Genomic DNA, 14,987 nt, shown 5'->3' with positions numbered 1-14,987 from the left:
CACATGTCACCAGTCTCCATGTGGACATTGAAAAATTGACCACTACCCTCTGGATGTAACCATTCAACCAATTCCTTATCTGCTAAACAGTTCACCTATCAAATCCATATCTCTTCAATTTAGGGAGAAGGATGTTCTGGGGGATTGTGTCAAAGGTCTTACAGAAGTCCAGATAGATTATATCCATAGGTCTTCCTTTGTCCACTGGTGTATTCATATATGTGTATTGTATATAAGTGGTCTACACAACAAAAATCAACTTTGATTCCAAGGCTGTTTCAAATCCCATAAAACAATTTAGCAAAGCAAAGAAAAATTAATAACTAATATTTAGCAGAGCTGGTTCTGAGAGATGACTACATTCATCTCCCTTTAAAACTGGTATTTGTACTCTTCATCTTTATAATGCTAGTTACCAGTTTTTCAAAGAAGATTGTAATTCTCAGAGACTGTAAAAGAGGTTTTTCTTGCATTGCATGAGAAGTCAAATAAGCAAGCTAGTCCAATATCCATCAGCTACTTCAGAGTAACCACACTGGACATCCTAGTTACTTTAGAGAAAAATATCCAATGGAAGGCTGATAATGGGAAAGTCTCTTCCTAAAGTCAGCAGAAAGTTATATCCACCTTCAAATGATGACCACTTTTTTTTACTTGCTTAATTTGTTTTGGTTTGGCTTGGTTTGGTTTCGATTTTGGCTTTAAATCCTTACCATTTAACTCTGGACTCGGTTGCTAGCTAAGTAAACATCTAAAAGTTTTTTTTTTTCCTAACCTGCTAAAATCTTGGTTTCTTCACAGTAGTGTGACAATAATTAGAAGAGAGCAGTTGCACCTTGTCTGGACAAGCACTTTCTTTTATTGGCTTTAATTTTCTGCTTTTCACTCTTGATGTGTTTCAAGAAATTTAACATAATATGAAAATATTGCCAAAAGTGTTGCACAATTATATGAGCCATTGTTTTTTCAACTTTGCATTTATAATCACAATGCAAGTCATTTTATTGCTTCAATGTGTTTTCTTCATAAAGCAAACTTTTCAGATTGAAAAATAAGAAATCTTCATTTAAATGACTTGCATGGTCTTAAGCCATCTCTCTGAGCTGGAAAACTATCATTACACTCTGACACATTTTTTTTTTCAATTATTTTTCTTTCTCTACAAGCTACAATCTACAAGCTTTGTTGTATTTATTGCTGTGTGTCTCTACCCCTACTCAGTCCATTTTCAACATTCGCCATATCTTCTATTTACACATTTGCCATTGCTTTTTGTTCATGCAGTGAAAATTTTCTTGCTTAGATTCGTCCATTTCTGTTATCTGTCTCATAATTTTCTACATTGATTACTCATTCACCGTGCTTTCTGTCTTTAATTGCAATTTTAACTCCTTCAGTCTGCATTGGTCTTTGGTCTTTTTTTCCTTCTGTTTCCTTATGTCTTCACTGGTCTTTGGCTAGCATTTATACTTTTTTATTTTGTCTTTCTTTGTAGGGGGAGAGTACTATCTGATTTAGTTTTGTTCACTGGTCCATAAATTCTCAAATTAAATTCCTTCCTTTCTTCTCTTTGCATGCAAATACTGGAAAAATCTAGAAAACTGTGGATTAGGTGCGAGAAAAATCAATGTTTCAGGGATCAGCAGTTTTAAGGTGTTTCCGAAGTGCTGAATCCTTAATTTGATCCTCATCAGCTCATAGTTTCTGCTCTGGTTGCCAATTTGGATAGAAAGTGAACACTGATGAGAGAAGAAACGTAAATGTACTTAGGGCATAATAAACAGTCTGAGCAGAAAACAACTCAAAGTGTTAAGTTTGTCTCTGATGATTATGAAAATTTTTTATGTTCATTCAGTGATGCACTGTCTCCCTATCAACAGCTCTTGGCCTATATCAATAACCAAGAGGACTTAAACAGGAGAGTGCAAAAGAAAGCTTTGTACATTTCCAGTTGTCAAGTTTAGTTGGGAATGATGACCCGAATGACTGAAAATATTTTACTCTGATGTATCTTAGAGCCTTAATAACCAAATAGTCAAAGAGATTTTGTCTCTATCAGATTTAATCTAGAACCTCATAGAGCTATGATTTTTTTCTTTGTTTTATTAGTACTGAGTCTTCTAATTTGAGCAACTGTTATAATAGTAGATGAAAGGTGCAGAAGTAACAGGGGGTAAGTCTACTAACAGGATTTGAAATTGCAGTAATATAAGTCAAATGATAGCATGACTCAGAAAGGGTCTTTATATGGTTTACATGAGCAAGGCTTTGTTCATATGAGAAGAATTTTAAAAGAACAAAAGGATACACGTGCATGAAGTAAAATGGAGCTACAAACAACACAGCTTGGATTCAGAATGGAAAATCAACACAACATCGTGGTATTTTGCCCAGGTGAGACATTGGCACCAGCTCTGGGCACACTGTACTACATCTCGTAGTACTGTGGATCACCTAAAGACAAAGAAGTGGGAAAGGAAAAATCTAGGAAAACAAGCCTTTATGTCAGGAAATTCTCTGAGTGGAAATCCTGACATATTAGAAATGGAGGATGAAGGCAGTGAAAACAAGGAAAAAATGTAGGAATTTTTTTAATCTTCTGGTTTTGATGACAATTAGTGTAAGAAAGTTTAGAACACTTGCTAATAAATAACAGGATGATAGAATCCCAAAAAAAAAAAAAAAATATATATGGTAATGAGCTTGGCCAGGAAATAGAAAAGGGTGTAAAACAGATATATCTTTCACAAATAATTCAGGTTAAAATTCTAAGGACCAGAAGAAGGAAAGAGTTTGAGTTACAAGAAGAAGATTACTGTAGCTACTGTAATGGCATTAGGTGACATGTAGCAAGCTGGAGATTGCACAAATGATAGCAGCGTAGCCTAATTGCTACCTGTTTGAGCCAGACTTCTGTCTCTTAAAAGGAGAAACACATATTCGGCACACTTAGAATAAGAAATGGAAAAACAAACAGAGCTATTTAATAAGGGCACTGAAAGTTTTTACTCTAGTCAACTTTCATTCTTTTGCTAGCCTTCCTTTTTCAGAACGTTTATGTAAGATAATTTTGACAATTTAGAACATGTAGGATGTAAATCATAATTTTTCTAATTTAAAAATAGAAAATTTTGTATGCAAAATCTAATCTTCCAAAAGTACATTTTTCCCCTTTTAAAATTGGGAATAGTTAGTATTTTGCTTAGTGCTACTTATTTTTTAAGTAAGAATATAAAATCACTGAAGTATCCTTGATTATACTGTGTTCTTTTCTTTTTTTTTTGTTTTGTTTTGTTTTAATTTAGCTCATGTCCTGAATGTTTTTCAATAAGATTTAAGATGTAGAAAAAAAAAAAGGATGGATGATCTAAATTATTCAGAGAAAGTATACCTAAAATTTGTGACTAGTTCTGAGGTAAACTACAATGTTTAATTATGTTGTCAGTGATACTCGGCACATTTATCGTGGAGAGACAGGTATCAACAATGCTATCAGGCCAGGAGCAGGCACTGACAGGTTTACAACAGGGTGTTCAACTCATCCAAATGTGTGTTCCTGTATCAGCTGGAGAAAGCACTCATCCTGTTCCTATTGTGGTTCTCCAGATCACTGAAGCAGGTCCAACTCCTATGGCATGGTCAGAGCAGCCAGTTTGGCTTTTCATCCTGGCATATCCAATAGTCTTCCATGACCATTTCAGTTAGTGTAACCCAGTCCAGGGTCAAGAAAACACTCAACTCACCTGCTTGCAACCCTAACAATATTTAATATGAATTAATATTAAGGATTTGTTGTAATTTTATATATTTCTACTCCCAATTATTTTCTCTGCTCAATTAGTTAGAACAAATAAATTAATTTTAGTTGTATAGTCAGTACCACCCATTCTAAGTGGACCAATATATGTTATCCCATATGCTCTGGAATTAAAAAACAATGAAGTATTTTAGTTTTATTTAAGTTTAGTTTTGACCTTATTCCTCTGTTACGTGACAACCGTTTCTTTTTTTGTGTAATTTCAAAACCATTATCAAAGTATGAATCTGTTTGTTTAGTACCAAATTAAAACCTTTAGAAATGTTATGGTGAAGAGAGCATACTCAATTGCATTTAAGACTAACAGCATCCTGAAATTTTAAAGACCTACTTATTAATCTTCTGAAAACTTTTTTTCTCTTCAAGTAGTTGGAGACTAAATGTTAAAAATGTAGGCCTACTCAAGGCCTGGATATCTCCAGTAATTTCAGTGAATTTTTATTATGCAGCTCAGTTGTACTGATGAGGTAAGCTGTGCATTTGATTCTGTTTGCCTCAACTGGGAGTACAGATGAAAGGATGATTCATTTTGCTTGAAAACATGAGATTAGAGAAGATGAGTATTAGCTCGCCTTTTAAACACTGAGAATGCTAAAGCTTCCTTTCTTAAGATGAAATTAACCATGACTAGGTAAAAGAAAGATTTTGATTCATTCCATTAAGTCTCTGGCCACAGTGACCATATCAACATTTAAAAATATCTCTGCAGATATGTGCTGGTCTTGCAGGCTCTCAAACAGAAACAAAATATATCTTTATTAAGTATTCAAAACTTCCAGTTTGTCACACCTCCTTTTCTCATGATTTTCAGATGAACATATCCATACTTCTTTTCACTTATGGAAACAAATGAATAGCTGTCACAAAATGATTATATCTTTTTTGCTAACGGTGGAGGTTACCAAACTCCCATACCACATCTGTGCTTTTGAAGACCATTGTATTTGAAAAATACATTCCCTTGGAGCTGTGAACAGACCTTGGGTATATAATCACAAGTTACTATTCAATTATTTACAGTTACTTCTAATATCACACTGCAAACTCTTTAACTATTTAGAGAAAAAATATATATTTTAGAAAACTGTTGAGTATGACACCTCTTTTAAAAATAGTGTTCCATTCTAAGTACCTTACTCCTTAAAAAACAACAACAATAACAACAACAACAACAACCCTGTTCTTTGGTATTTACTGATAACATATCATGTGTTGTGCTTAGAAATTTCTCAAAAAAAAACCAAAAATCCAACTTGCAAAGTAAAACACTTGCAAGTAAATGTCAGAATTTAAGTTACCATTCTTTCATTCACCTACACATGCACGATCACTGCCACTAAGCACGGTTTAAAATTAATTGTGGTTTTAATAAACCTATTTAAAGAGTGTCATGAAGAGTTCCCGGTGACCAATTTGTATAATTAACCCCATATTTTGTTTTCTATGATACCTAAATCTTTAAAGGCAAGCGTCAAATAATTTTCTTAGTTTAATATGCAGTGTCAATACCTGAGGAAACCAACAGGCCTTCCTGGTCCCGACCAGCCTCAGCTGGGTCTCCCACCCATCACTGCCCATGGGTTCTAGGACTCCATTTCAGCCCACGCTGAGACATCCAGACCCTGCTACAGCTCTGTTCCTGTCCCTGCCTCCTGTATGAGCCCTTCAGCCTTACTCTGTGGGAACCTTAGCTGGCCCCATTTCTTTTTGCTCACAGCTGGACTCCCTGAAGGGACCCTGGACCCAGTTCATCACTTGCCATGCAGGGAGCTGTCGATGGACCCTGTTACCAGTCCCTGGCTCTGACTCTATATTCAGCCCCTGCAGGACCGTGCCTTGTCAATGCAAGCATAGCCTGAGCAGGGTCACCCTTGATGCCTGGTTTGTGTTCCTCATGGAGCAGTCCTGCTCTTGCCAGTAGCTACTATGGTGAATTCCTTCCAGGTTAAACTTAAAAAATATTTTTCATAACATGCAGGAGCTTTTATCAGGTGATTCCAATTGGCTTTTGCAAATCAGTTGATTGATGTTTTATCATGTAAAGTCACACCTTCAATTAATGTCATTTAAAAGTGAGTTTTCTTATCACTAGTGCAAACAAAACTGCTATTTCTCAAGCTGGGCACCCAGATAGTTGAAAGCATGTCCTTGATATGCATCTCCAAAAGCATAGCTGAAATCATTCATCTAGTAATAGACAAAAAATATGTGAAAGGCAGAAATTTTGAAAAAATTGAACCAAAGTTTTATTTGGAAATGTACTTAGATTCAGAGTAGCAGTCAGAAGTATTAGCTACTTTCCAAAATGGGGTGTATATAAAGTTGTAATTTAAAAGCAATCTTATAAAATTGAACTCTGACTTTTACCTTTTTTTAAATTACTTTTCATTTTTTTGAGGAAGCTAGATGTACAAGTGTGAAAGAAAATGTACACAAAAGTCAGATGCACTGGGAGGGCAAAAAGAGAGCCCTAAAAATAGACAGTGTCGGGGACATAACCCAGAAAGACTCTCAAGTATGAAATTTTGCTGAGAGCTTGGTTCAAATTCAGTAAGTAATGCTATCTATACTTTTTTTTGTAGTTGATTTATGGATTTTTTTTTTTCATTTAGTTCACAGTTTTAAACTATTCTATGTTTTCTCTGTACTTTGAGGCAAAGATTTAGCATATACAACCACAACAATGAGAGAGTAATATTGGCTGTACACTTTCTGTAATGGCCATATCTGACATGCTTCATTTCTATTTGTTACTGTTTAGCTGCCATTTAAGTGCCATCTAAACCAGGTAAGACTGTCAGGCATTCACTGAAGACACTCAATGACTTCAAATTTCAAGAAGATTCAATTCTGAAGAGAACAATTAAACAAAGAAGTACAAAACTGGATGAGGATAGAGTCAAAGGTCATGAGATTCACAAATAGCCCAACTGAAAAATATTTTTCAGTAATGTAGAAACTTTTTTCAGTCAAAATATTGAAGTAGATAAAGAAATTGAGTAGCCTTGTCTATCTGAGACTTTTTTTTAGCTGTCCAGGTATATATTTTACAAATTCACTTGAAAATATTTTTGTCTGTTACAAAATTAGGAGAAGGATGACTAGTGTAATCTGATTACATTTTCATTAATGTCACTAAGAAAAATGATAAAATCCACTATCATATTAGGAAGAAAATTTCCACAAGCAACTGTATGTCAGCAAAACTTCACTTGTTTGAGTAAAAACCTTTTACAAATAGAAAACTCTAGGAAACACCACCTTACTACTTGCTACTGAAATCTGAGGAAAAACAAACAAACAAACAAACAAACAAAACACCATAAAAGATTTAGTAAAGCTTGCATAATTTCACTTTCACACTTTCTTTATTTAAAACCTAATTTTTGACTCCAACAAATGTGTACTATTTTTTTACTGCACCCACACATTGGCAAGGTTTTGTAAGTCTTACAGAAGTAGTCTATTTCAAGACCTATATGGAGGCTTAATCATCTTTTCCTTTTTAAGTGCTGACTTATTCTATTTTTTTCTACAGTACTCCTTATCCTTTTCCTCACCAGAATGTAGTAGCATGCGAAATTCACAATACTAAAACTTTTGAGCATGTCAGGTTTCCTTGACTTTCTCTCAAGATACTGACTTTTTAATATAAAAATAATCCTGCACACATGTATCTATATATGTAGATGTATCTTTATGTGTACAGACAGATGTGAACACACATGTGCACACAAATATATATATAAAACTTATTGGTAGCTTAAACAAGATACACAAAGAAAAGGTTTCTGCTTCTGCAAGGTATTATTTTCCTCTTCCTTCCATCCTCCTAGCTTCCATCACCTGTTTTCTCTGATGTTCATTAAAACTATAATTCTGTAAGAACCATAAGCTTCTAGCAGTAATAATGGTTTTATTCGAACTTGTGCAAAACATTGTTCACATACTCTTTGAGATTACAATTTAGAATGGATTCACCAATAGAAGTCTTGAGTGACAGTGAGGGACTTTTTGGGCTCCTACATGGGATCAAATCTCCATGTAAATTTTATCTTTTGAGGAGTAGGCAGAAAGGAGGAAAACTACATGTTCTTGGATTTTCTTTTGAAAAACAACCCTCAAATCTTTTAGATAGGGGTTCCCTGTTTCCTGCAGCTGGTATCAAAATAGCACACAAACACTCATGAAACAGGAAATACAAAGGGAAACACAGAAGTACAAAGAAAAACAATTTTATTAGAGATAGGTTTCTCCGTATCTGCTGGGCAACATCAACGGCAGTGGAGAGGTGAGTGAGAATATGTGAGAGAAACAACCCTGCAGACGGCAAAGGAGGACAGAAGAAGATGCTTCAGGCACTAGGGCAGAGATTTCCCTGCAGCCCATGTTGAGGCCGGCTGTCCCACTGCAGTCCTATGGAGGTCCACAGTGAGCAGATAGCCACCTGCAGTCTATGGCGGACTCCACAGGGGTGCAGGTGGATGCCCAAAGGAGTCCCCATGGAGAGCCCATTCTGAAACAGGCTCCTGGTACCTGTGATCCATGGAAAGAGGAGGTTCTGCTGGAGAAGATTTTCTGGCAGAATTTGTGACCCTGTGGGGAACGCACACTCGAACAATCTGGCCCTGAAGGACTGCACTCAGAGAAAGGAACTCATACTGAAGCAGTTCATGGGAAGGACTCACATTGGAGAAGTTCATGGAGGACTGTCTCCTGTGGGAGGCAGCCCTCACTGAAGCAGGGGAAGAGTGTGAGGAACACTTTCCCCGAGGAGGAAGGAGTGGCAGAGGCAATGTATAAAGAATGTATGTTACTCAGATCCCTCTGAACACCCCTCAGGGGTGTCAGCTGCACCACTCAGCTTGGCACCATGGGCAAACTTGCTGAGGGTGCACTCAATCCCACTGCCTATGTCATTAACAAAGATATTGAATGCTATTGGTCCCAATACAGATCACTGAGAGACATCAGTTGTTACTGATCTACATTTGCAACTCTTTGGATGTGAACATCCAGCCTATTATCCATTGAAAGGTCTACCCATCAAAACCGTATCTATCCTATTTAGCAACCAAGATGTTGTGTGGACCATATCAAAGGCCTTACAGAAGTCTAGGTAGAAGACAACTTGACTTACAGAAGTCAGGATAGATTATTAGAAAGATTCCTAGTAAATGTATGGATAATCTATCTGTTGCTATTGCAGAATTATTATGTATCCCTCAAGCTGCAACCTTCCAGAACTCTGAAATAGACACTGATAAAAAATTTTCTGTGACCCATCATACTCTTGATTTTCCAAAGTTTTTTCACTCTTGTTATCCCTTTGTGTTAGAAGAATGGTCATATACAATTATCAAAAAGTTACCTATTTTCTGTCATAAATACATTACCTTTTTCTGATCTCTCTTGAAAGTCTCCTGTTACAAACATTCCAAAAGTTCCACCACTACTTGATCATGCAAACTGGGACCTCTACAATGTCATATTCACTTTACATTCATTTATCCATGCTCATATGATTCTTAATTAATTACATTTTGTTTAAATAAATTTTATATGAGGGCTAGATTAACTTTACCAATTACTTTAACTAGAATTAAAACACACCATATAGATTTAAAGACATTTATGATTAAGGAAAGTGTACTTGGAAGTCTATATAAGAAAGAATCTATATTTTTAAAATATTAGCTTTAATTATTTTCTCAGATATTTTTAAGATACAAGCAAGTTATGCTTTAATAATGTTTATTCTTTACCTTGTCCTAAAGTTTGCAGGATGAGGATGCCCATCATACAATGACAAATAATCATATTCTTCTTCTAGAGCAAAAGACTGAAAGACAATCTGTATTCTGTTTCTTTCTTCTGCTATTATAACCCATGTACAGTTTGCACCATTTGGATATCCATATGGGAAGCCAGGGCTTTCTATAGTGCCGTTAAGTCCTTTTAGAGTTCCACCACAGGTATAAATAAATCCTAAAAAAAATCCAAGGAAACAAAAGTTAGCAACCCATTTTTATATCAAACTTCAATAAAATACATAATTGAAATCTGTGATTTCTAAAAAATTGTCAAAATACTTCTTTGCAAGGACTGCATTTAGAAAGGTAAAGCCCATGTTTTAATACAAATTCTGGCCACTTAATGCAAAACAACCCCACCCACCTAACAAATGTGTTTTCCATACTGTTTATGTAAAGACATATGGTAGCATCTTTGCAAATAAATATATATATATAAACAACACTTATGAGTATATTTTGTCACCTATGAGGCAAAGTATTTGCTTCAATTCCCTTTTTTGAAAAAATGAAGAGAAGTAACCAGAGCAAAGTAAATTAGTCTTCATTTGGTGCCAATCCGATAAAGGTTAGATCTGTTAACCTTCTGCTGCTCCTCCTCAGATTTTGGGACTGGACGAGGTTGAAAGGCTCTTTATGATGAACAAGCTTTTTCTATCAATAGTTCTGGTTTATGAAAGTTGTGTACTTAAAGACTCAATGTGAAATAGCCATGTGTTATGTCATTTTATTACCTCATGTACATAATTGCATTGTGCATGTGTAACTAGAAGGAATGTAGTAAGCTTTTCTGTATCTAATTAAAATATTAAGATGAACAGCTTACGTGTTTTGACTAACTCTAAATGGGCATTGTGGTTTAATGCCAGTAGTCAGCTAAGCTCCACACAGTCACCAGCTCACTCCCCAGCAGGATGTAGGAGAGAATCAGAAAGGTTAAAAGTGAGAAAATGTGTAGATTATATAAAGACAGACTAAGTAGAGCAAAAGCTGTGCACATAAGCAAAGCAGATCAAGGAGTTCATTGGCTACTTTGACAGGCAGGTGGCTATTTCCAGGAAAGCAGGTCTTCATCGCATCTAACAGTAACATGGAAAGACAAACATCAAAATCCTGAATGTCTGTCCTTCCACCTTTTTTCCATGAGCTTTTATCATGGAAGATGTCTTCATATGGTATAGAATATCCATTTAATCAGTTTGGGCTGGCTATCTCACCTGTGTCACCTCCCAGCTGCTTGCCCCTTGTAGGTTTATTTGCTGGGAGGGTCAGCATGAGAAACAGAGAATGTCTGCAATCCAAAACAAAATAACATAGGATCTACTATGAAGAAAATTAACTCTGTCCTATCCCAAATCAGTACAGGGGGTCAAAGCTGAAATATAGATCTGCCAATAGATCCTTTTTAACATTAATATCCCCAAATGTCAGAAATAGCCCCTACATTCAAAAGCCAAATTTTCTTGGACTATAAACAATTTTCTCTTTTTACGGAAAATCCATTTTCTGTGAAAAAATAGAAAACAATGATAATTTTAAAAAGATCTCGCCCAAGTCACTGTGACCTGGCAGGCCAGGTCCTTTTCTATACTCTTGTTCTCAGTTTTAATGCTCAGTTACAACAGCTCCTAATTGTTCCTGGTCCTTAGAATACTTTTTTTTTCTTTCCATCAGCATCGCAGTCTGACTGTTGTTCTACATCCCCTTTGCAGGCTTTCTTTTCTCTTATGCCTTAAATATTAGATCAGTTTTTCTTCTTTGCCTTTTGCACCCCTGAAGCTTATCTTCCCCAAGCGTGCTCAGAGCAAGGCCATTCTGCTAGCAGAGGGATTTCATAAACTGAGAGAAAGCACAAAGCACTCAGTTGCTCAGCATGTGCCTTCAGAGAAACATGTTATACATTTCATAACAAACTACAAACAAACAAACCAGATACTGTCTCTTTAATTATGCACATATGTATATATTTGAGTTAATTAAATCATCTTCTTTATGGCAGACTCATAAGCTTGTCTTTGTGTTGAACATTTGAATGTGCAGAGACCCTTTTCTCTGAAGTATTAAGTGGAAGTCTCTTAAGATTTTACATACTGTATTGCTATACTGTAAAGTAACTTTTCTGGGCAACAGAAGCAGGACGTATCCTTTTTCATATTTATCTCTAATTATGAGAAAAAATTCCTCTTATGAAATGTGATTACTTTTTTACTACAAATATCAGCATATCATAGACATATAGGACAGAGAGGGAATGGAGATCCTCTTAGAAAGTGATTAGGGCTTTGTTTGCCTCATCTGACATGTATTGAAAATTTTACCTTCTACTGCAAATTAGCTTAGAGAATTCATTTTCATAAAAGTGCTTATGCACTTTCATTTGTTATCAACATTCACTGCTAGGAGTCTGTTTTATTTATGTCTTTCTGCATCTCCCTCATATACTCAAACTATTTTTAAATCTCCTTTATGTGTTATTATTCATTATTTAACCTCAACTGTTTTATTTAGCACTTTAAAAATCTTTCAGAATATAGTTTGTGAGCAAGTCACTTTACAAAAATAAACTATTTACTCATCATAAGATTCTTCATCCTAGAAATCTACCACTTCCCAAAAAATATAGTCACTGGAATAAAACTTTTAAAATAGCTAAGCATGTATGTATTTATCGATTTAATTTTTCCTAGATGTCTCTTGCTGAGGCCTACTTCTATTGAATGAGAGAAAAAAACTTAAAGATAGACTTGAAGTTTAAATAGCACAGATGGTTAATTTCTATGCATCTCTCCAGACCAGATGTGGAAAGCACAATGTGAACTTTGTCTTGTTGTCATAATACAGCTCCATAATTCAGAGCCTGTGTCACAGTTGCTGTATCTAAGTCAGTATAGCTATTGATGACGTGTACAATTCTGTTAATTGAATGCAAGCTGTAAAAACAAACAAACAAACAAACAAAACTCAAATAATAGGTGACCAAAATAAAATTATATTAAAAAAAAAAAAAGACTCAAAACAGGCAGAAAAAGCCTTGTGAGATGATATACTACTTATTAAGGAATGTAATCCCTCATACAGGATTCAATAAATGTTCTATCCATACATATGTATGAAATATGAATTTCCATGACATATAGAAGTTCCACTTACTCCTTTTACTAAATATCCAAACTGTAACAAAAGAGAATTATTCATGGGATGCAGGATGATATAACTTGGATATTTTTCAGCAAAGACAAGCAGAATGTAACACAGCTATGCACGTGTCAGAAGACACATTTTTAATTCCAAGAATGGTAAAAAATGAACAAGAGGTTTGATTTTGATAGGTTTACACTTTTAGTTTGTAAAATAAAAAACATACCAACAGAATCCATACAACATTCATTTTAATCTCTACTTTCATGTGTTATTCAATTCTGTAATGGTCTTCACCTTGTCAGACCAACTTGGTTACATTCAAAATAGAAAACATGCATTAGGTGACTGGTCTGATCAAATTCTGAAGACAAGACATTTATTTTAACAAGGCAAAATTCATGCTGAAATAACTGGTAACATATACTGTGATCTTTTTTCATCTAGATTTCAGAACTAGCATTCAAAACAGAAGTTACTTGCAAACTGTTTTTCATTAAAGAGGTGGTTTGATTCAAAGCATGAGATAAACAATTTTGAAAAGCTTGAAGTTAGACTAGAAAAGAAAAATACCTGTTGGAGTAAGTGTGACAACAAACAGCACTGATGATATTCTCTTAATAGTTAGCATGATTCAAAGTTTCCATTGTATTTTTTTCTACCAGATTCTAAAATTCAAATGTTTAATTCTCATCAATTTTACATGGATAAATATTTCTTGAAAACATAAAGCATTGCTGCTTTTCCTGATTTCAGTCATCCTTTGATTTTTTGTGGGATTACAGTAAGTATCAGTAACATCTATTCTTACTTAATCTATTTATTCAACTTTCATTGCCTTCTAACAAAAAATGCCTTCTAACAAAGCAATGTTTGCTTTGGTCTTCAACGCTGAAGATAGATTTGGGGGCCCCCACAATCCTGGGTTAGAAAACCATGACTGAGTGAACAATAAACTCCCAATCAATCCGGAACTTGTACAGGATTTTCTATTCCAGCTACATCCCTACAAGTTGATGGACCTGATGGGATTCATCCAAGGGTGCTTAAAGAACTGACTGATGTCATAGCAAGACCTCTCTCCACGATTTTGCAATGTTCATGGGAATGTGGAGAGGTCCCAGATGACTGAAAGCTGGCAAACATTGTCCCAATCTACAAGAAGGGCAACACGGATGACCCCGACAACCACGGGCCTGTCAGCCCCACTTCTGTGCCTGGCAAAATCATGGAGAAGATTGTTCTGTGAGATATTGAAACATATCTAAATGACAACACAGTCATTGGTCCCAGCCAGCACAGATTCATGAGAGGAAAGTCCTGCTTAACAAACTTAATTTTGCTCTAAGACAAGGTTACCAACCTAGTTATCCAAGGGAACCCTGTTGATATGATCTTTCTGGATTTCAGTGAAGCCTTTGATACTGTCTCTCACAGTATCCTCCTGGACAAGATGGCCAGCATATAGCTGGGTAAACACACAATGCAGTGGGTGAGCAATTGGCTGATGGGCCAGGCTCAAAGGGTTCTAGTAAATGGGGTCATGTTGGGCTGGTAACCCGTCGTTAGTGGGGTTCCACAGGGAACCATCTTAGGGCCAGCACTCTTCAATGTCTTCATAAATGACTTAGCCTCAGGACTTGAGGGATTACTAAGTAAGTTTGCCGACGACACAAAATTGGGAGGAGCTGTTGACACTCTCAAAAGCAGAGAGGTACTGCAGAGGGATCTGGACAAATTGGAGAACTGGGCAATCACCAACCACATGAGGTTCAATGAGAGCAAATGCCTGATTTTGCACCTGGGAGATGGCAACCCTGGCTTTACATACAGACTAGGGGATGAGATGCTGAAAAACAGCTCTGTGGAAAGAGAACTGGGAGTTGTGGTTGACAGCAGGTTGAACATGAGCTAATAGTGGCCCTGTCAACCAAGGGGACCAACAGTGTCCTGGGGTGCATCAAGCACAGCATTGCCAGCCAGGCAGGTAGGTGATTGTCCCGCTCTGCTCTGCACTGGTGTGGCCTCACCTGAAGCACCGTCTGCAGTTCTGGACGTCACAGGTTAAAACAGATATTAAGCTACTGGAGAGTGTCCAGAAGAGAGCTACAAAGCTGGTGAAGCATTTGGAGAGGAAGCTGTATGAGGAGCAGCTAAAGTCACTTGGTTTGTTTAGCCTGGAGGAGAGTGAGGGGAGACCTTATCGTGATCTAGAGCTT

The 14,987-nt window shown here is 36.2% G+C and overlaps 1 protein-coding gene across 3 annotated transcripts in view; it reads right to left on the bottom strand.

Annotated features, from left to right (window-relative positions):
• Positions 1 to 14,987, bottom strand: part of CSMD3 (CUB and Sushi multiple domains 3) — a gene marked incomplete at its 5' end in the record, with an annotated part of 631,488 nt that overhangs the window by 536,858 nt on the left and 79,643 nt on the right. For all 3 annotated transcript variants that reach the window (XM_082045128.1, XM_082045129.1, XM_082045130.1), the window contains one exon: positions 9,583 to 9,805. In XM_082045128.1, coding sequence (XP_081901254.1) covers positions 9,583 to 9,805 — 223 coding nt within the window. The remainder of the gene's footprint in view (positions 1 to 9,582; positions 9,806 to 14,987) is intronic.

This window comes from Streptopelia decaocto (assembly GCF_964273445.1).
Source record: "Streptopelia decaocto genome assembly, chromosome: 2".
Classification (NCBI taxonomy): Eukaryota; Metazoa; Chordata; class Aves; order Columbiformes; family Columbidae; genus Streptopelia; species Streptopelia decaocto.
The sequence above is the reverse complement of the archived record's forward strand: the minus strand, read 5'-3'. Positions and strand labels throughout refer to the sequence as shown.